This window comes from Cervus canadensis, chromosome 3, assembly GCF_019320065.1.
Source record: "Cervus canadensis isolate Bull #8, Minnesota chromosome 3, ASM1932006v1, whole genome shotgun sequence".
Taxonomy (NCBI): domain Eukaryota; kingdom Metazoa; phylum Chordata; class Mammalia; order Artiodactyla; family Cervidae; genus Cervus; species Cervus canadensis.
The window spans coordinates 28,395,629-28,418,013 of record NC_057388.1 but is presented as its reverse complement, the minus strand read 5'-3'; the positions used below and the strand labels follow the sequence as shown (position 1 = coordinate 28,418,013).

Here is a 22,385-nt window from a genome sequence, read left to right as displayed (position 1 = left end):
CTACAAAAAGAGGAAGTGAGAGCAAAAATCATATTAATTCCTACTGACCTATTTTCACACTACTATTAAATGAAAAAGTTCACACCACAGAGAAACACAAATACACAAGTCAACTTGAGAAAGAACACGATACTTGCTTTTTACAAGTATTACACCAGAGGAAGTCTAATTAGGCTAACCACATAATTAATTCATTATGAATAAATTCAGACCTGCTTTCAGAAATAAATTATACCTCAGATAATTACTGGTGAAGACTATCGTTTACTTAATTGGTGTGCGAATTACCCAAAAACCTGAACTTTCTCTTCTTATGCTTGTGACTTTCTAATTTAGCTTCAAACAAATTCTGTACCATAGTAACTTCACAGTAACAAAGTACTTCAAAACCAATTTTGCTCCTAAAGAGAAACAAATAAAGGTTTCTAATTGTAAACCTTTCATGAAGTTTTATACTTGTCAAGGCTGGGGGATAGTTTTTCTCACACTGAGATTAAGATCACAACCTTCATTTCTGTGTGCCATGCATTATTTTCATTTGCTGTCATGACAATGTGTCATACATACTCTTCACTCTTACCAGCTGTCTGACAATATGGATCAGGAAAAAAACCTATCCCTGAAATATTATGAACCCTTCATCTAGATTGACCTGACTTGAGGACTATTCTTGGGAGTGGGGAGTAAAGAAAGGGAGGAAGGAATGGGAGGTCTGTCAGGCCAGGTAGGGTAGGGGTTGGTTGTCCAGGTGATGTTCAGTAGCTTTCTCTTACTCACTGGTCAACATCTTTAATTGCATGAATTTACGGTTTTCAAAAAATACACTGAGCACCTTCTTTGGGCCAGTTGCTTAGGAAACAGAAAAATAAATGAAGCTGTTACAACCCTGCTCTTATTTCATGCAAATATATTTGGGAAAAACACAATGATTCAATAATATGTTTGGCACCTACTATGTGCTTGGCATTATGGAAATCTCTGGAGATATACAAGTGATAAAAGGTGGCTCCAGGCCTCTAGTTCACAGTCTAGTGAGAGAAACAGACCGCAAACCCAAATGGTCAAGGCACGTGACAGGCATGTGATAGAGGGTTGCCAAAAGCACCGGGGAACATGGGGGCTGGGAGTGTGTGGAGCAACCTAATCCTTCCAGAAACCACTCCATGATTTTCAACAAGCAAGAACTTCTATTTTGATCAAATCAAATCAGGACTAGTGTGTGAAATAGAGTGACCCAAGACAAACCTGCACCAGGCTGCTCTCTGGAATTGAAGTGATAGTTTTAAAGCTTGTTCTCAGCTTATCTAAGCATGCAGGAACGTATTTATCAAAAAGAATCGTTAAATTGGCCTTTTCTGACTGATGCCGCCTTCTGTCTATCCAACTGGCCACATACCTGAAAAAGAACACAGAAAGGCTTTTAATTGAGCACCAGGCTTGAAAAGCAGAAATGCACGTACTCAAAGCTTCCCCCTCCAACACAGCTTGGTCCAGTACTTCAGGGACACGTTGAGTGGGTTCATTCTATTTCTCAAATGGCAAATATTTTAAAATGACCCTTTATACACTTGTTTTAATGGCCATTTTACCCAAATGAAAAGAATGTAAAAGAAACTACTAACAGCACTTAGAAACCCAACATAATAGAGGATAAGTAGGCCATTACCGAGCATTTATAAGGAAGTAGAGTTTGTCATTTCCTAGAGCACTGAAACTATTTTCAGAGGGTAGGCTTCATTTATGAAAACAGCTTGGGGTTTTTCTTGATTAAAATTGGCGTCGATTTTTTAGTAATGAAAAATCAGTTACAAGTAAAAAGGCAAAAATTTCATAGGGACTATTTCCAAGTCCCTCCTTGTTCACTGGATTGAACGTAACTCTAACCTGATAGCTGATAATGTGGTTCCTACGTGTGTGTGCTCAGTTGCGTCCAACCGTCTGTGGCTCCATGGACTGTAGCCCGCCAGGCTCCTCTGCCCACAGAATTTTCCAGGCAAGAATAATGGAGTGGGGTGCCATTTCCTACTCCAGGGGATCTTCCTGACCCAGAGATCAAACCCTCGTCTCCTGCTTGGCAGACAGATTCTTTGTCAAGAGCATCACCTGGGAAGCCAGTAAGTGGCTCTAAAATGGTATCTCACCCTTGGGTACAGGTGTATAAATCTGAAGCTTATAAAATGTTACCACTTACATTCATCTTTCTAACATATTAATAAAATAATGTTTGTCAATAAAATGAAACATGACTTAGTTGTACCCACAGTAGTCTCTGGAAAGAAACTGTATGATATGACATGAAAAATAATTGCTTAAAGAGTTCTCATCAAATAAGAAACAGTGATCACAAATCCATGTAGCTGCCACCAGAGACAGTGCAATCAGATCAATGACAGCTATACCTTGCTTTAAGCAAATCAGATTGCATATTTTTAATATCAAAAGAAATTAAGGCAAGATGATTATCTCAGCAAAGAGATAAGATTATCCCTCTGATAATCATAAGGCTTCATGATGGAGTTGTATTAAATATTTAACTATCTACACACTACTGCTAGATTTATGAACTATCAACTACTATAACTTTTTCAGGTCAAAAAGGAATGATTTTCAGCTGAAGTTCAGTTGCATGATGGTGACTGAAAGGTCACTTCTGGTGCTCCCCGAGTTGCATCCAGTGGGTGCCACAGAACAGTGGAATAATGGAGTACGGTTGCTAGGTACTCAGAATGAAGGCCACACCTACCCCTTAGCTACTGTTTTTATTCTACACAAGCTGGCAGAACTTAAGTTTCAGTATCCAGAGCTTTTTTTGGTAGGGTAGGTGGCGGGGGGTGGGGAGATTATTTGGGGAGATGGAGCTCTAAGTCAGACTGCCTGGATCTTTATCCTTTAACTCTGTTTCCTTGGGCAGGTCAGTTAATGTCTCTGTGCCTCTAATTTCTTAACTGGCAATGGAGATGATGATGACATGCTTTTCCTAAGGTTGCTCTGAGGAGCAAATGAGTTCTCATGTATTAAGTGCTTATATTAATAACTGACATATAACAAATTTCCAATCAATGCTACTCATTAGCACAGAGTTGGTGGAATTGGGAGAACTGGGTTCAGATCCTGGCTTTGCCTCTCTGCGCATCTCCTAAAGGCAGTAGTGTCCTGCAGGGCAGGCAGTGCTCTGTTGGGCTTAAGAAATTCTACCCCAACTCCCCACCTGTGTCTTTGGTCTCTGTCGGGACAGAAGGCTGTGCAGGGCTAACCAGGAGCTGCAGCCTCAAGAAAGCCACAGAAGGGGAAGTGGGCTTTGCACTTAGGTAACAGCTACTTCACTGACCCCCACTGGCCAAAGTCTCAAAGGGACAGCCCACCAGGCCCAAGAGTAAATGATGCTGTTGTACAAAGTATGTCCACAAAAAAGAAAGTGAATTCAATCAAACCAGGAGATGTGGTAAGAGTTGAAACTGATTGGAGGCAAACAAACAAAAAAGGAAACAAAATGACCTCTGCCAGCAGTCAACCACACCACACAGCACTGGAAGTTAAGGAAAAAAGCGCCTATATTGTTAAATATGGACAGTTGAAAACACTATGTATAAATTACTGCAAAATTTAGTAAACATTAAAAAGTAGCAAATTATCTTCAGCAATGGAAAAATTGAAGCTATAGGTCTGTGTTATTGGCAATTCCTTTCACCTCATTTCATGCAAAATTTTCTCATGATTTTTAAAAGACGCTCTAGATTTGAACATAGACAAATGAAACACACTGCTACCATACAACATACACGTAAAAACATCATATATTTATTCCTTACCTACATATGAGTTCACCCACATCACTGCCCCTGCCTCAGGAAATAGTTGCCTTAATGCAACAGATGCTTTAATGCATCACCTTAACGCTAATGTCTAGGTCACTAACAGAATCTTTGGCTCAGTGGTGCTTGCAAATCTGTTCCAAATAGGCAGCTGTGTTGCACCTCCTCCTTCTCCAGAAGCCTTATAGGTACATCACTTCTATAGGAACATCACAGGAAGTCTACAGCCCTGTAGTTGAGAAACTATAAGGGCAGCGAAAGTTTTCAGGCTTTTGAAGACATTATTTATTTATTACTCTAAGTCTGGCACTGGGATCCCATCATACAGCACAACAGGAATTCAGGGCTCTCTATAGTTTGCCCCTCATGGCAAGATTTTGGTTTTCTATCATTCACGGTGGCCTAGAAAATAGCAGAAGTTGAAAAGGACCTACAGATCAACAGTGTACATTGATGACTACTGAATCTGTATGTTTACACATACAAATAGAGTCCAAAGATGAAAGGATGGGATTGTAGGGACAGAAGACAATAAGCTCATCCAATGTAGGTGAGTGAATGAGTGAGACAAAGGTAGAATGATATTTTCAACTAAATTATTAGAGAAATGCAAATCAGAAGTACAGCAAGGTACCACCTCACACCAGTCAGAATGGCCATCATTAAAAAGTCTACAAGCAAATGTTGGCAAGGATATGGAGAAAAGGGAACCCTTCTACATCATTGGTGGGAATGCAAATGGGTTCAACCGCCATGGAAAATAATAAGGAGGTTCCTCAAAAGAACTAAAAATAGAATTGCCATACGATCCATCAATCCCACTCCTGGGCATATATCAGGAAAAAACTAAATTTTGAAACACACACACACACACACACACACACACACCCCTATGTTCACAACAGCATGATTCACAATAGACAAGAAATGGAAACAACCTAAAAGGTCATCCACAGATGAATGGATAAAGAAGATATAGTGTGTGAATACACACACACACACACACATAATGAACAGTACTTAACTGTTAAAAAAAAAAAAGAAAGAAAGAATGCCATTTGTGGCAACATGGATGGACCTTAGAGATTATGATACTAAGTGAAGTAAATCAGAAAGATAAAGACAAATACCATATGATATCACCTACATGTGGAATCTAAAATGGGACATCAGTGAACTTATCTGTGAAACAGAAATAGACTCACAGACACAGAGAACGGGCTGGTTGCCAAGGTGGAAAGAGGGTGGGAGGGATGCTTGGGGTTGGCAGATGCAAACTATTATATATATGTGTGTGTGTAACTGAAACTATACACCTGAAACTAAGACAACACTATAAATCAACTCTACTTCAATAAAATCAAGTTTTTAAAAGAAACATTTTCAACTAAAGTAATAGAGGGAAAAGTATGATCTGAAATTGTGGCTCCCAAAAGTTATCTTCCAGGAATCAGACAAAATTTCAGAAATATTCCTGCCTTTTCCTATCATTATGTACAAGCTATGCAATACATAATTTGGTAGATCTCATTTTCAGTTATGCTCACTTTAAATAATTATAAATGAATTTAAGTATTCTCTATTTTTCTGTGCACTTTATTCCTTTCTATTAGAAGAAATTCTCATTGATGATAATTTTCAGAAACTTACTTCTAATTTCTCTCAAGATCTCAACAGATGTAGGACTCTTTCAGTAAACTTACTTAGAACTCAGAATTAAAATAGTATTTGATTTCTCTAGTCACTTACTGAAATGATTTTAAGGATGTTGTTTGACTTCTTATCTGTAAAATGTGGACATAAAATTATGCATTTAAATAGCTCAGAGAATTTTCACAAAAAATGTTCTTAGCAGATTAAGTAATAAGAGCATTCTATTCATTCCTTAGTTGGAACATAGTATTTCATAATCTCCTCTATCCAAAATATCTTATCAGTTTCCTCATATGAATTAAGAAAATATATTTCCTAACTCTGGACACTAAATGTTCTAGAAGCAATGACATACCAGTGGCAATGAGCACTCTAGCATCTTATCTTGGATTCTAAATACTACTCCTTAGACAAAAATCAGTCACTCCCAGCTCCTTAGAGAAATGGCTGAATGGAGTGTAGGGGAAGGAAAGTCTGAGATGAGCCAGAAGCATCTGGCTCAGCTAGAAAGCAAATACAGAAGAACATGAAAGGCACTCCTGCTGGCAAAATTTAGGACAAATTGAGCATGCAGAAGAATACTGTTGGCAATGATTCATAATCCACTGAACTAAGAGAAAAAAAGAACCCATGAATAGAAAATGACACTCCTCAAAAAGAAAAAGGAAGGGGGAAGAGAAGAAAGAGAGAGAAAGAGAGAAAGAGAGAGAGAGAGAGAGAGAGAGAGGAAGTAAGGAAAGAGAGTAGAAGGGAAGAATAGAAATAGTTGTTTTTTTTTTTTTTACTAAAAAAATGTCACTTAATATTAATACATAGAGACAGAGAGGTAGGCCCAACTTTGCAACCACTTTGCAAATATCATTCTTTGAAATATCTGGCTTCTTCTCTTCAAAACGCTAAATGTCATGAAAGAAAAAGGTGGATAGATAGTCTAAATTAAAGGAGAAGACAGAGATAAGTAAGTGCAATGCATGGTCCTTGTTTTGATGTTGGATTAAAAAAAAAAGCCACAGAGGAAGTTCCCAGAGTAGCTTGGAAATTCTGAAAAATCACTGTTTTGATAATATTATAACAAAGATAAATTTCTTAGGTATGTTTATCAGAATTATGTTCATGTAGGAAACACTCTAGTTCTTAGGAATGAATTGCCAACGTCTCCAACTCATTTTCAAATAATTCAGCAAAAATAAAAGTAGACAATTTATGTCTCTCTCTGCCTTTGAGAAGGAGTGTATGTATAGCCAAAGAGAAAGTAAATTGGGTAAAACTGTAAAAATTGATAACTGTAGGAAAAGACTGCTTGGTTATACAATGTACTACCTACCACCTTTTTAACTTTTTTGTATTTTTTAACACTTTCAAATTAAAAAGTTGGGGGGAAACTGAGATCTTAGATACTGGTTTTGGAAATTACATTAATGATTATATTGATCTCAGAGATAATTAGGGATTAAATGAGTCAATACATGTAAAGCTATCACATTTTTAATATTATGACATTAAAGTAAGGTAACAAAGTATCTAATAACATGGTGTAAAAAAATACCCCTCCCAATTGAAATACCCCTCCCACTTTTTCATAGTACACTGAAACTTTCTGGTAGTAGGAGGTAAAAATGTAAAAATATCCTGTACAGAAGATGCCCATTATTATGGATAATGACCTGGATGAACCCTTTAGTCACACATATGAAAATGAAAATCTACCCATTGATCTTAATTAGAACCAAACCTCCATAAAAATAAAATCCAATGGTAAAGAGGAGTTTAACTTTCTCAAGAATGCAAATCAGGTGACTTCTGCCATCCTATGATCTCTGACTTACTAGATAAAAGTCCTTCTTTAACTGGGGACTTAGACAGCCTCTGTTAGCACAAACTCCTTATGTTTATTAGAGACCTTGGGAACTGTGAGATCTACTACTGAAATCAGACCACACCAGTGGGGGTGAGGGGTCTCAGGAATGAAGTGGGGTACCAGGACTACCTCTTCTCTCTGCATGGGAAGGTCAAGGGACACTGGAGAGTCTCCTTCATCTAGCCCCCAATCAACAGAAATGTCCTAGGAGCCAGTCAAAATCCTAGCTGGAGAAAGCAGCTGTTAGTCCAAGAAGAACTCTCCATCTTAGACTTTAAAAATCAGTCCTTCCCCTAGCTTCACAGAAACCTGAGTGTGGCTCTACTTGACTGTTGAGTTAGAGGATGAGACTTTCAGCAAACAAATCAGTACACAGAAAAGTAGCCAGGAGAAGTACATGAGTCAGGAGTCTGGCAGGGAACAGAAGTCATCCTTGAATTAGGATAATAGAGAAGGATCAATAAAAGGACTACTGGGAAAGGTACAGGGCTACCAGAATCTGGAAGTAAAGAACCTCATGGAGAGATTTAAGAGGGGCTTCTCAGGTGGTTCAGGGGGTAAAGAATCTGCCTGCAATGCAGGAGACGCAGGAGACACTGGTTCCATCCCTGGTTTGGGACGACCCCCTGCAGGAAGGCATGGCAACCCACTCTAATATTCTTGCCTGGAGGATTCCATGGACAGAGGGGTCTGGTGGGCTACAGTCTATAGGGTTACAAAGAGTCAGACACGACTGAACATGCACACATGCTGATGAAGGACAGCCATCCTGCTGTAGTCCTACGGGGAGCGAGCCAGAGGAATGAAGAGACCTCACTCTCCTTTCTCCCCCTCATTTCCTGTCGGCGCTCCCCATTGGCCAAACCAACCAGAAGCCAGAGGGCAAGGGACGTATTGATGTGGTCCACACAGGACAGCCACTGGCACAGAGCAGGGTGGAGGGGGAAAGAGAAGATAACCGACACAGGAAGCGTACCCTCACCAGCACTGTTCACGTGCAGCACAGCGTGGGAATATGAGAGAAGGTGACAAGGGGCCACCAGGATAAACGATGATAGGTGTACACATCCGAAAAGTAAGCAATGGGCACAATAGACCTGTTCTAAATCAAAGCATCGCTGCTGTTCACATATGCATATTACACACACACACACACACACACACACACATATGCTCACTAAATGATATACTTACACCTAAGTGCTCCACATGAGCTTTTATTATTTATTCACTTAGTCAACAAATGTATGTCTTTACATGTGCAAGGCATGAACAAGGTAATGTCCAACTAAAAAAGACAAATGCATAAAGGTGCTACTTTAGATGAGCCTAATTAATTAGCACTAAATTTAATCAGTAATATTTTCTTCAAATAGTCAAATACAATTTTAGCTTTTTTTAACACCTAAGAACCTAAGATTAATAGTTCAGTTCACTTGCTCAGTCGTATCTGATGCTTTGTGATGCCATGGACTGTAGCACGCTGGGCCTCCCTGTCCATCACCAACTCCCAAAGCTTGCTCAAACTCATGTCCATCAAGTCAGTGATGTCATCCAACCATCTCATCCTCTGTCGTCCCCTTCTCCTCCTGCCTTCAATCTTTCCCAGTATCAGGGTCTTTTCCATAGAGCTGCTGAGCAGATGACCCACAAACTGCAGAACAATTATACCAAAGAAATTCTCGCATTGTTAAGAAAGTTCTTGGACCAACAACAGATTTCCCAACCTGGGGCTCCAGCAAAGGGGACAGAGAATCCTCAGGGAATTTGACTTTGGAGGCCAGTGGGATTGGATTACAGAACTTCTACAGGCCTAGGGAAACAGACTCTTGGAGGGTAGAAACAAAACCTTGTGCACGCCAGGAGAAAGGACCAGTGTCCCCACAACAGACTGAGTCAGACTTGCCTGTGAGTGTTCAGGAGTTTCTGGTGGAGGTGTGGGTCAACAGTTTGGCCTCAGGCCAAACAACACAGAGGGAACACAGCCCCGCTCATCAACAGAAAATTGGATTAAAGATTTACTGAGCATGGCCCAAACACTCTCTTCCAACAACACAAGAAAAGACTCTACACATGGACATCACCAGATGGTCAACACTGAAATCAGATTGATTATATTCTTTGCAGCCAAAGATGGAGAAGCTCTGTACAGTCAGCAAAAACAAGACCGGGAGCTGACTGTGGCTCAGATCATGAACTCCTTATTGCCAAATTCAGACTTAAACTGAAGAAAGTAGGGAAAACCACTAGACCATTCAGGTATGACCTAAATCAAATTCCTTACAATTATACAGTGGAAGTGAGAAATAGATCTAAGGGATTAGATCTGATAGACAGAGTGCCTGATGAACTATGGACGGAGGTTCATGACATTGTACAGGAGACAGCGATCAAGATCATCCCCAAGAAAAATAAATGCAAAAAAGCAAAATGGCTGTCTGAGGAGGCCTTACAAATAGCTGAGAAAAGAAGACAAGCAAAAAGCAAAGGAGAAAAGGAAAGCTATACCCATATGAATCCAGAGTTCCAAAGAATAGCAAGGAGGGATAAGAAAGCCTTCCTCAGTGATAAATGCAAAGAAATAAAGGAAAACAATAGAATGAGAAAGACTAGAGATCTCTTCAAGAAAATTAGAGATACAAAGGATAATTTCATGCAAAGATAGGCTCAATAAAGGACAGAAATGGTATGGACCTAACAGAAGCAGAAGATATTAAGAAGAAGCAGGAAGAATACACAGAAGAACTGTACAAAAAGATCTTCACAACCCAGATAATTATGATGGTGTGATCACTCACCTAGAGCCAGAAATCCTGGAATGTGAAGTCAAGTGGGCCTTAGAAAGCATCACTATGAACAAAGCTAGTGGAGATGATGGATTCCAGTTGAGCTATTTCAAATCCTAAGAGATGATGCTGTGAAAGTGCTGCACTCGATATGTCAGCAAATTTGGAAAATACAGCAGTGGCCATAGGACTGGAAAAGGTCAGTTTTCATTCCAATCCCAAAGAAAGGCAATGCCAAAGAATGCTCCAACTACTGCACAATTGCACTCATCTCACACACTAGTACAGTAAATTCTCCCAAGTCAGGCTTCAACAATATGTGAACTGTGAATTTCCGGATGTTCAAGCTGGATTTAGAAAAGGCAGAGGAACGAGAGATCACATTGCCAACATCTGCTGGATCATCAAAAAAGCAAGAGAGTTCCAGAAAAACATCTATTTCTGCTTTATTGACTGCCAAAGCCTCTGACTGTGTGGATCACCATAAACTGTGGAAAAGTCTTCAAAAGATGGAAATACCAGACCACCTGACCTGCCTCCTCAGAAATCTGTATGCAGGTCAGGAAGCAACAGTTAGAACTGGACATGGAACAACAGACTGGTTCTAAATAGGAAAAGGAGTACATCAAGGCTGTATATTGTCACCCTGCTTATTTAACCTATATGCAGAGTACATCATGAGAAATGCTGAGCTGGATTATGCACAAGCTGGAATCAAGATTGCTGGAAGAAATATCAATAACCTGAGATATGCAGATGACACCATCATTATGGCAGAAAGTAAAGAAGAACTAAAGGGCCTCTTGATGAAAGTGAAGAGGAGGTGAAAAAGTTGGCTTAAAGCTCAACATTCAGCAAACTAAGATCATGGCATTCGGTCCCATCACTTCATGGCAAATAGATGAGAAAACATGGAAACAGTGGCTGACTTTATTTTTTGGGGGGCTCCAAAATCACTGCAGATGGTGTCTACTGCCATGAAATTAAGAGACACTTACTCCTTGCAAGGAAAGTTATGACCAACCTAGACAGCATATTAAAAAGCAGAGATGTTACTTTGCCAACAAAGGTCTATCTAGTCAAGGCTATGGTTTTTGCAGTAGTCATGTGTGGATGTGAGAGTTGGACTATAAAGAAAGCTGAGTGCCAAAGATTTGATGCTTTTGAACTGTGGTGTTGGAGAAGACTCTTGAGACTCCCTTGGACTGCAAGGAGATCCAACCAGTCCATCCTAAAGGACATCAGTCCTGAGTGTTCCCTGGAAGGACTGATGTTGAAGCTGAAACTCCAATATTTTGGCCACCTGATGCGAAGAACTGACTCATTTGAAAAGACCCTGATGCTGGGAAAGACTGAAAGTGGGAGGAGAAGGGGACGACAGAGGATGAGGTGGTTGGATGTTATCACCAACTCAATGGACATGGGTTTGGGTGGACTCCAGGAGTTGGTGATGGACAGGGAGGCCTGGCGTGCTGCGGTTCATGGGTTTGCAAAGAGTCAGACATGACTGCGCGACTGAACTGAACTGATATATATTCCATTGGGTATTTATTCCATTCTGCCTTAAAAAGAAACGAAATTCTGGCACCTGCTGTAACACAAACAAACTTCGAAGACATTTTTTTTAATAAGTTTTATTCTGCAGATTTAGAAATTTGAGAGTTTTTAATAACTGTAAAAGAAATCCAGTCACACCTAATGATTAACAGAATGTAGAGGTGTATAATCTAAACAGAAATCGTGCTGATGTGCCATAATAAATTGTCTGTTAGTAAAAAAAAAAATACACGTTAGGGCACAGCATCATATCACAAATTACAGTAGGGATACTTTGCAAGAATTTATTCAAACTAGAGAATTCTGAGTAACTGTGTCTTCTGAATGCAGCAGTTACAAATGTAACAACTCTGTGCATTCTTTTTTCTTAAAAAAAGACATTTTACTAAGTGAAATAAGCCCATCACAAAAAGACAATTATTATATGACTCAATTTATAAGAAGTACCTAGAGTATTCAAATTCATAGAGGTGGACAGTAGAAAGGAGCTGGGATGCTGGGAGGGGTACTGTTTAGTGACTATGGGGTTTCAGTTTGGCAGCATGGAAAAGGTTCTGGAGACTGGTGATGATGGCTGTACCACAATGTGAATGTACTCAGTGCCATTGAGACCTATTCTTAAAAACGGTTAAAATGGTAAATCTGACATTATGTACCTTTTACCACAATTAAAAAAAAAAAAAAAAGCCATACTCACGGATTCCAGCCTAAATCTTGTGGGTTCACATATAGAATACCAGCTCTGGAAACAGTAGCTGGGGTTGCCGTCCTCAAGTGATGAATCTCAAAGAGCAGCTTCATAGAGGGAGTCAGAGCTATGCGCTCGTTGCTGGCCAATGTCAGCACCTGGACACGGCAGCACAGCACAAAGGTGGCCGTTTCATCAGGGAGCAAAGGCAAGGCTGCTGGCTTTTCATAACAGCAGGATGTCCTCCCCCCGCCCCCAGGAGAAGTGCCGAAGGCTACATATGAGCTCACCGCCCAAGTTAGAAATGATCACTGCCCGAGGTAGAAATGCAGTCTGAATAAAGATACCAGTTGGTCTCCAGGGGAGCTCACTGACCCCCTGAGGAACAAACTCATCAACATGCCCTTACTCCTGCCAACTTTTAAACAACTATGGTAAGTATCTAAATTTAAGACTTTTGTTTTAACAGTTGATTACATAAAAAGGCATGAATACCATAAAAAATAAACTTTATGTAGAATCTGAAATATCACAATTTTAAATTGTCCTTTTGAAACTCATGCAAGTATAGAGATCTCAGACATGCATTTTATGATAAACAGTATTTCAGTTCACCTTGTTATCATCCATGACAGTGTTTAGTGATTCAATCCACATGGGATCAATATCACCATCCAGGACTATCCATTTTGGTCCATCATGCCTAAGATTTGCTTGTTCTCGCAGAATGGATGAAAACAGACCTGTAAGTTGAGAGTAAACAATCCTAATGTACAATGGGGTAGATTGCTGTTCACTTCTAAAATAAATTTGTGTCAACTGTATTGGAAGTTATTTTAAGTAAGTTTGCACCTCATCAGGTGGGCAAACAGCAATGCTTTTCGAGCCATACCTGGGCTCTCGAGATCACTGGGCAAGTTTCACTTCCATGAGAAGGTTGCTTAACATCTCACACCAAGAAACCCCAAAGATCAAATAAAGTGCCTTCCTTGAAGAACATTTGTGGAGACTTACAGCAGGCAATGTACATGAAACTCAGTAGTTATACAAGTGAAAACAGTATCCTTTTTTTTTTCCATGCACATATATTCAGTACCTATTTTGGGCCAAATATTAGCTTATTCCACCTTTATCAGTTTTTCCATAACATTTCAAGAGAGATCATTATAAACTATTCAGAAGTGTGATATATTTCTTTGAGAAATTCATTCACTGGCATTGTAAGACGTTATTATCTCACAAGATGTAAAGATAAAACATTTTAAATTCACAGTCTTTCTTGCTATGTATGTTACATGGCATATTTAATAGCTGCTGAGTGTTCAAAACTCAAGTATATAATACTACAGTGAAAAAAAAACTGTATTGAGGCATGTATGTGGAAGGTTTTGTTTTCTGTGAAGTATCTTGCGCAAAGATGAGTGACAGTCAAAACAGAACCTGCCATTATAATTCACAAAAATGTCAGCAATGTTTCTAATGGACAATGATTTGAAAGGCTTCCACATATTTTCAGTGTAAACATTATTATTCCCTTCCTGCCATAGTCTTTAAAAAAAAAAGCTAGAAAGCTTACGAGAGTACATTTTGATTGTCCCACAATTAAGGAAGCAGTGTGTACATGATATTAGGAAGGATAATGATGAAGTTGGCTTCTTTGATAGGGTCATCAGGACGGTCTTCTTTGATGTGATATTTGACCCGACATTCCAGATATGTAAGGGAGCAAGCCATGCCCGCATCCCCACTGCTGCAGACAGTGGGAACACCAAGCGCAAAGGCCCATGAAGGGAAGATGCTTGGCAATCTGGGGCAAGAGCGAGGAGGCCTGAGCACATAATGTGCAAGTAAAAGGCAGAGAACAAGAAATGAGGTCAGAGGTGGGGGAAGGGGGACTCCATCACATAGAACCCTGTAGGCTTTGGATAAAGGCTGGATCCTAATGCTGATGAAACACACTGGAAACTTCAAGCAGAGAAGTAACGTCTTGAAGAGCCTCTGTCTACTGCATGGAAAATGAGCTTATTGGAGACCCATGAGGTGTGACCCACTGTTGGTGGTCTGGACTCACAGAGAAGGTGAGAAGTACTGGAATACAACACACACGTTAAAGGTAAAGCCAACAGAATTTGCTGTGAGGTTGAATGTATGGTGGGAAAGAACTCAAGGATGATGACAAGGTTAGTGCATTTATGGAAATGAGAATGTAAGAACTGATCTTAACAAAACAAAGGAATCTGCTTGTCTGCAAAAATGGTTTCAGGACAAGAAACACGTCCCAAGGACTCTGGAACTTAAGTCAGTGTCTTGCATCAGGTACTGCATAAATATTTCTTGAAGCATTTGTGTTGACTTCTCTTCCGGTTTACAGGGAGCGCTGACATAAATAATGGGGGATAAAATACACAGCTTTGTGCATGAACCTGCTGAATGCTAATCAACCACTTATTCAAATGTGGGTTTAATTTATAGGTTATAAATGCTGTTGTGAGCTGCTCTATTTCCAATAATGCCAATCCATAAACATTAAATCTTCAGCCATGACTAAAATTGGCTTGAACTAAGAAATGATTTTCTGGATTTAAAAAGAAAAGAATTTTTTAGCATTTCAAAAGGGGAACTACTACTTGCCATCTTTCCATTCTCGGGTAGCATGATGTATGAAACCGAAGAGTTCATCTGTTGTCACAGCTTTGGGGTTTAAGTCATTCCAAATGGGTTTCTGTTTCATGTTAACATATGTTCGGTTTAATGTTCTCAAAATCTAGGGGAGAAAAGGAAAAAAGCTAAGAAAACTAATACTAATGTAAGCCAAATGAAAAGCAAAAGATTTCTGAAGGGTTTTCCTTATGTATTATATGTTCCTATATATTATGAGTGTACTGAGAATAGGAAAACATTTACATGTGTATATTTTCATTCCCATCTTGAAAACTTTAATTCTACAGTCCCTGAGGATCAGTTCATCTGATTCTTTCAACAATGTAGACGAGAGAAAGTCACCATCAACTGAGATTTTTAACCATGTGTGCAAAGTAAAGGCTTGTACATGTTATTCCTGTGCATGATATTAACATCCACTCTGCCTATATTATTTAGATGGTTCTTCAAATTTAGCCTGCATCCAAAGTGCATAAAAGGTATTCAAACAGACTAACAGACCCAGTCTCAGAGTTTCTAATTTAGTAGGTCTCAGGTAGGACCGATTTGAGTTCTAACAAGGTCCTAGGTGATGCCTATGATGCTTGCCTAGCTCTACTGTGAGAACTGGTGACCCAGAGAAGTAAGTTTTCAACAGGAGACTCTCTTGACCTGAGGGAAGAAGATGTGCTGCTGGGCATCTTGTGGGCAGAGGCCAGGGACGGCTGCTCAATATTCTGCAATGATAGGCCGGCCCCCAAGACAAACACTTAGCAGATCCAAATGTCAGTGGTGCTGAAGCTGAGAAACTCTGATCTAGGTAATTGAGGAAAAGAAGCTTTGAGGCTAGGAATTCACAGAACAGATGCTTAATGTTGTTTTGCTGTTCACTCAGCTGTGTCTGACTCTTCTCGACCCCATGGTCTGCAGTATGCCAGGCTTTCCTGTCCTTCACTATCTCCTAGAGTTTGCTCAAACTCATGTCCATTGAGTCATGGACATCACTTGATGACAAGTGATGCCATCCAACTCCCTCATCCTCTGTCGTCCCCTTCTCCTCCTGCCTTCAATCATCCCCAGCATTAGGGTCTTTTACAGTGAGTCGGCTCTCTGTATCAGGTGGTCAAAGTAGTGAAGCTTCAGCTTCAGCATTTTAGTCTTTCCAATGAATATTCAGGGTTGATCTCCTTTAGGATGGACTGGTTGGATCTCCTTGCAGTCCAAGGGACTCTCACGAGTCTTCTCCAACACCACAGTTCAAAAGCATCAATTCTTCGGTGCTCAGCCTTCTTTATGGTCCAACTCTTATATCCATACATGGTTACTGGAAAAACCATAGCTTTGACTATATGAACCTTTGTTGGAAAACTGATGTCTCTGCTTTTTAATATATCTAGGTTTGTCATAGTTTTCCTTCCAAGGAGCAAGCGTCTTTTAATTTCATGGGTGCAGTCACTGTCCACAGTGATTTTTGAGACCAAGAAAAAACCTTCACTTAATACATATCTGCTTAATGAACTGATGCCTTAACCCAAGTATCTGCCCAACTATCCTTTTTGCTTTCTCTGAAAAGCCATGGCTTCTATTTTAGATATTATCATCCTTATTGCCTCACAGGGGTTTAAAGGACTGACAAACAATTGCCAAATACCTCAGAATACTACATTGCTAAATAATATGGCCCCAAGCTTTGGTGCTCTAATTCTATCAGCCTAAGTAAAGGTTGAATAGAACAGAAACAGAATCAGCAAAGACTAGATGAAAGAAATTGAATGTCTTAGGAATATTAAGCTTCTATTTTTAGAAACCATTAATCTACTGAAAATGATAGAACTTAATTTTATCCTTCCTTTCACCATAGCCCATATCTGAAACTTAACTCTAACGAAATAATTACAGGTCTATCAGTTAGTTATCTACTTTAATATTTCAATTATTACATTTTTCACTAGAAAAAAGCCCTATACCGGGCCTCCTTTTACAAGTGTACCACTTTTGAGTTCTGATCTAAACATTGGCAAGTTCTATAGACATCCATGCCCTGAAGTCGCATGTGCGCACTACACTTATTTTTAGTCACCGGTTACTAAATATGTTTCTACCCAAGCACCCTCAATTAAAACACATGCAGTTCTGCCTATACTGTCTGCCAAGCAAGAAAAGTATGTTTCCAGGACTGTCAGTAAGACCAAACAAAATCAAGCAGTGAACTAAAAATGGGGATAATAACAGCCGTGGACTCTCATCACCATACAGAGTAAATCATACATCATGCACCAGGTACCTCAAAAACGTGGCTTTTGCTTCCGCCATTTCTTTTCAAGTTTTGCTTTGGCCCCACAGAGAGTGATACTGAAGAAAACTATTTGGGTTTTTCTCAGTGATATGGGAAGGAGAAACCAGGATAACTTGGGAAATACCAGAAAATAGTCTGGACAAATGTGGGTAGGGCAGAACCAATCTTGTAATCTGGGTATCTTATTCTAGAGTCTCTCAATATGTTTACTTTGGATAAAAGAATTCAGGTAGATTACTGAAAGATGCATAGGATAGGAGGGCATTCATCTAAAAGTGTGAATAGGATGCTATCTCACATGGAAAGCCCAGTCTTCCTTCATTTACTTTCCTTGAGTGCAGTGTTCTAGTAATTCCTCTCTCCTTGTCCTCATTATAAAGAAAATGAGTGTCAATTGATCAGAGAGCAATATTAGAGTCTCAGATTCTAACCTCAAATTATGAGCAAATTCACTGAAGGGAACTCTCAAGTAGAACTGAATGTAGGCCCCGCTCTTAGGCCAGTTTTGTTCGCCTCATGGCCAAAAGCTCACAGTGTTTACCATACCTCACTCTTCCCTGTGCCTGCATTTCCAACGACGAAGACAGAGTGTCGCACGGCCAACAGCTCCTCAAGCTGAACAACCTACAGACCAAACAACCAGACACTAGTTTCCTTTAAAAAAAATCTACCCATTTTTGCCAAGTTCTTTCCTTACAACTCAAGCCAGACCCCACCAGCAGCATTATATTCTGGGAAAATTCAGAGATAACAAGTGCGAAGTACAGTTTCTCCCGGATCTCCCAATGTAGAATATGGGGATGAGAATGAAGAACAACCATTAATTAGTTAATGAGTCACGGGCACAGGCAGAAGTGAAGTACAGAAGTACTTAGTACATGGCAGGAGTGAGTATGAAAATCAATAACACTCATGAACTGTGACCAGAAACAGTATATGGCCAATATCATCTATAACTAATGACACAGCCTCTGAAATATCTGAAACAGATACCCTTTATGTATTTTAACATTCATGTATATTCACTATATCCCAAATGAGCAAGCATATGCACAAGCCTTTGGGAAGTCAGAAGATGTCATACATATGGACATTTCTCCCCACTTACAAACATGTGCTAATGATTTTATTACTTTCACCCTTCCTTAAGATGGAGAGAAAAGATAGCAAAATTAATTCTTGCTGCACATCAGCAAGGAGTTTTATGAACTAATGAAAAGTCTGTTCACATTGAAAACCATGACTTAATCATATCTGTAGATGTTCACCTTCTCACAAATGGGATGATATTTTATATTTACTTTAGTAAAGACTTCCATATTAGAAGGCTATAAAGTATGTATGTATCAAGAGCATCTTAAGGTCAGTGGAATATGTAAAGTGATGTTTTGGCTGAGCATCACATCCCTGCAGTTATGGGCACTGAATATCCCAAGGGCTGCCATGACAAGGGAATTCTCCTTTTACTTTGAGGATGAAGCTTTCCTCAGGCTGCAGGCGGAGCTCCACAGTGGACTGCCTGACCATCCGTTCAAAGTCGGGTGCTCTCCTCCGGGGCACATCTAGGGATGGAAACAGGTCACCAATGAGGCCCAAAAACACAGGGGTGTCATCAGTCACTATTTTAGGCATATTGAAGTCCCTTAATGCTCTCATGAGTACCTAGAAAGGAAGACAGAAAACTTTTCATAAAAAAGCTGATACAAAAAAAAAAAAAAAAAGCTGATACAAGGTCTAACAAGCACCTCAACAGCTAAAGATGTTATTTTTAATTTTCATATCTAAGTCACGAGATAGATCCTGTTCTCTATTAGAATGGCATTCTATCTACAGAGAGGGTAACTGCTTACAAAATCACATATCAGAACAGGAGAGAACTCTGTTGATGCCATGGGTAACCTCAGACTAAAGCCAGCCAAGGGGCCCTGTCCCTTCCTTGACAATATCTGGATCTTAAGACAAGGTCTGAGGTGCTTTTGTCTGTAATCCTAAAACTCCAGGACATAAATTCACCAGGCCCATCAGATCATTTTATTCAAAATACTCTGAAAATCTCAGAATGATCAACTCCATCCATTTTTAGCTTGGGTTTTTATTCTGTATTGGTTGAAAACCAAAGACACTTTTAGATATTAAAATCAGTAATTTGAACATCAGGATGACTTTCACACAAAGAGGTAACTGTCCCAACAAAAATAAAAATATAGCAAGAAATAGCAAGAAAACAAACATATGACAATCTTGACCCAATCATGAATTGTGACTGAGAGGAAGAGAAAGATTGGAAAAAAAGAAGCAGAAATTCACATGATAAATATCCCTTAACATGAAAAGAAACTCAAAGGACTAGATCTTTTTTCAAAATTGCAAGCCATACTGCATCTATACAAAGGCTGTATATCAATTACTCTCACTACTTGTTTAATAGAGAAAAATGCACAATGTGGATGTTATTGTTTTTCCCCATGAAGGAGACTGGAACATCCCCTTGTTTCTCTAAATAACCAGTTAAGTATTTCATCGGTGTCAGGCAAGCATCCTTCCTGTTCATCCCATGAAATGAACATACTTTCTTCCATTAGATTATGTCTTCATTGACATTTTTAGGATTAATATCCCAACTCAATCAGATTTTCTAAGTGCTCCTCAGAGAAAATCAAACAGTGATTACTGAATTATTTACAACTGTCCAAGTACTTTTTGTGGCTGATATTTCAAAAGCACTTATAAAATCACAGTTTCTTTCATATATTCATATCCTTTTTACTCAAAAATACTTGTAGTCTTGTATAACGTAAGAAATGCCAGTCCTCAAAATATCCTGTATTAAAAATAGATGTGATCCTTTTTAAAAGTTGTGGTATGTATAACCCACCATCCATACATACACTTTTTTTGTACGAAGCCATTTAGTTATTCACTCAACAAAATCATATTAGCACTGCAGTACCTGATCTTCAGGTCTATTTTTATCTCCTCGTTTCAGGGAGCCAGCTACAACCAAGACAGATTTAATAGCACGAAGTCCCCAATCATAATGATCCTAAAATCAAAACACAGATACATTCTTTCAAAAACTTTATGAGGGACTCAGATTCTCATTCCAGAAGGAAGAGCTTAAGGCTAAAAGAAAAGAATTCACTTAAATACGTGTCTTGACGATGTAAAGTAATATTTTTCTCCCCTCCTTGAAATTTTAAAAATCATGTCCCTTCACTGTCCTGCTTCTTTTGACTGATTTTCTGCCTCTGTCAGCAAATCTCTTCTTTCCATGGTGTTTAGTTGCAGTATTTGCCCAAGGCTCCACCTGCCTGCCTCCCTCTGTTCTTTCAGTAAACTTGCCAACTCAGAGTTACAATTACTCCCATGTTTTACCTCCAACCACAAGCACACTCCTCTTGTCCACCTGGAGCCCTGCTATTCTATCTCCTCCTGGCCCTGGATCTCTAATCTCCCTCATTACTCTCTCTCTAAAAAAAAAAAAAAAATTTATTGGAGTACAGCTGATTTACAATGTTGTGTTAGCTTCAAGCATACAGCAGAATGATTCAATTATATATATACATGTATCTGCTCTTTTTTAGATTGTTTTCCCGTATAGATCATTACAGAGTATTGAGTAGAGTTTCCTGTGTATACTTATTCGGTGGCTCAGTGGCAAAGAATCTGCCTGCAGTGCAGAAGACGCAGGTTTGATCCCTGTGTGGGGAAGATCCTCTGGAGAAGGAAATGGCAACTCACTCCAGTGGAAAATCCCATAGACAGAGGAGCCTGGCGAGCTACTCTCCATGGGGTCACAAAGAGTTGGACATGACTTAGCAATTAAACAACAACAACATACAGCAGGTCCTTATTAATTACCTATTTTATACATGGCAGCATATATAATATGTCAATCCCAGTCTTCCAACTTACCCGTCCGGTCACCTTACCCCCGGTAACTGTTAAGTTTGTTTTCTACATCTGTAACTTCATTTCTATTTTGTAAATAAGTTTATTTGAACCCTTTTTTAGATTCCACACATAAGTGATATCCTATGATGTTACCTGCAGGTAAAGAGTGGAGGAGGGATGAACTGGGACACTGAGATTGACACATACACTAATGTATATAAACAGGTAAGTAATAAGGACCTTCTGCACAGCACAGAGATCTCTACGCAATACTCCATAATGGCCGATACGGGAGAAGAATCGCAAAAACACGGATATGAGTAGAGCAGATTCACTTTGCTGCATACCTGAAACTAACACAACATTGTCCATCAACTTTACCCCAATAAAATATTTTTAAAATACGTTCAATGATTAAACCGACACCTCTTTGAGACTTCTACATTATCTCTGCACAAGATTTCTGCACAGGCTCCGAGCTCCTGGGGCACAGACCCCGTGCTGACTGTTTGCCTTCTAGGTCCTAGCAGGGTGCCCTGCATGGAGCAGGGGCCTCAGGAAAGACATTCTGCATCAGCTGAGTGGTTGTTTGTAAACGGCCTTCTACCTACAACCACACAGAAACAACCCTTCTCTCTAATGTCTCCTGGCTATGTCTGAGGGAAAGTCATTTAAGCTCTCCAAGTCTTACTATCATCATCTATAAAAAGGCAGATGGAAGTATTCATCCACTTGACAAGGTTGTTGGAGTAAAACCAGTTACTGCCTTGAGAGCAGTGGTGCAACATATCTAAGCATAAATATGCCCTTCCATCCATTAGTAGATAATAAAACCAATGTAGTGGGTCTTAACCATCATTTTTCTTGGTATTAAAATAGAAAATAATGCAATGAAAAATACCACAGTGCACTGCAAACATTAATGGTAAGAAGTGCTTGATGAAGACTTTTGTTTCGGTTGTATTTGGGTGCGTGTGTATGCACATATGTGTATACTGAGTCTCAATAGAAAAAAGTATGTTTTACTGTGGGTCACAGCAAAAATCAATTCAAAGCCACTGATATAGAAAGAACTAGGGCTTGAGGAGGGAAGGAAGGGGGAAGAACCAACATTTGGAGGCCACAGAGATTAGGGAGGGGTAAGTCACTGCAGTAAAACTATTAAAGAAGAGAATGTATGAAAGATACATGTACTTCAAAG

At 39.5% G+C, this 22,385-nt stretch overlaps 1 protein-coding gene across 1 annotated transcript in view; it reads right to left on the bottom strand.

Moving 5' to 3' along the window:
• DNAH11 (dynein axonemal heavy chain 11) overlaps nucleotides 1-22,385 on the bottom strand; it is a 385,020-nt gene that overhangs the window by 187,238 nt on the left and 175,397 nt on the right. Inside the window, exons 37-43 of the mRNA XM_043462325.1 lie at nucleotides 20,241-20,333; nucleotides 18,758-18,952; nucleotides 17,837-17,914; nucleotides 14,986-15,118; nucleotides 12,970-13,097; nucleotides 12,364-12,512; nucleotides 1,246-1,396 (exon numbers count right to left, since the gene is read on the bottom strand). Of these exons, the coding sequence (XP_043318260.1) occupies nucleotides 1,246-1,396; nucleotides 12,364-12,512; nucleotides 12,970-13,097; nucleotides 14,986-15,118; nucleotides 17,837-17,914; nucleotides 18,758-18,952; nucleotides 20,241-20,333 (927 nt within the window). The remainder of the gene's footprint in view (nucleotides 1-1,245; nucleotides 1,397-12,363; nucleotides 12,513-12,969; nucleotides 13,098-14,985; nucleotides 15,119-17,836; nucleotides 17,915-18,757; nucleotides 18,953-20,240; nucleotides 20,334-22,385) is intronic.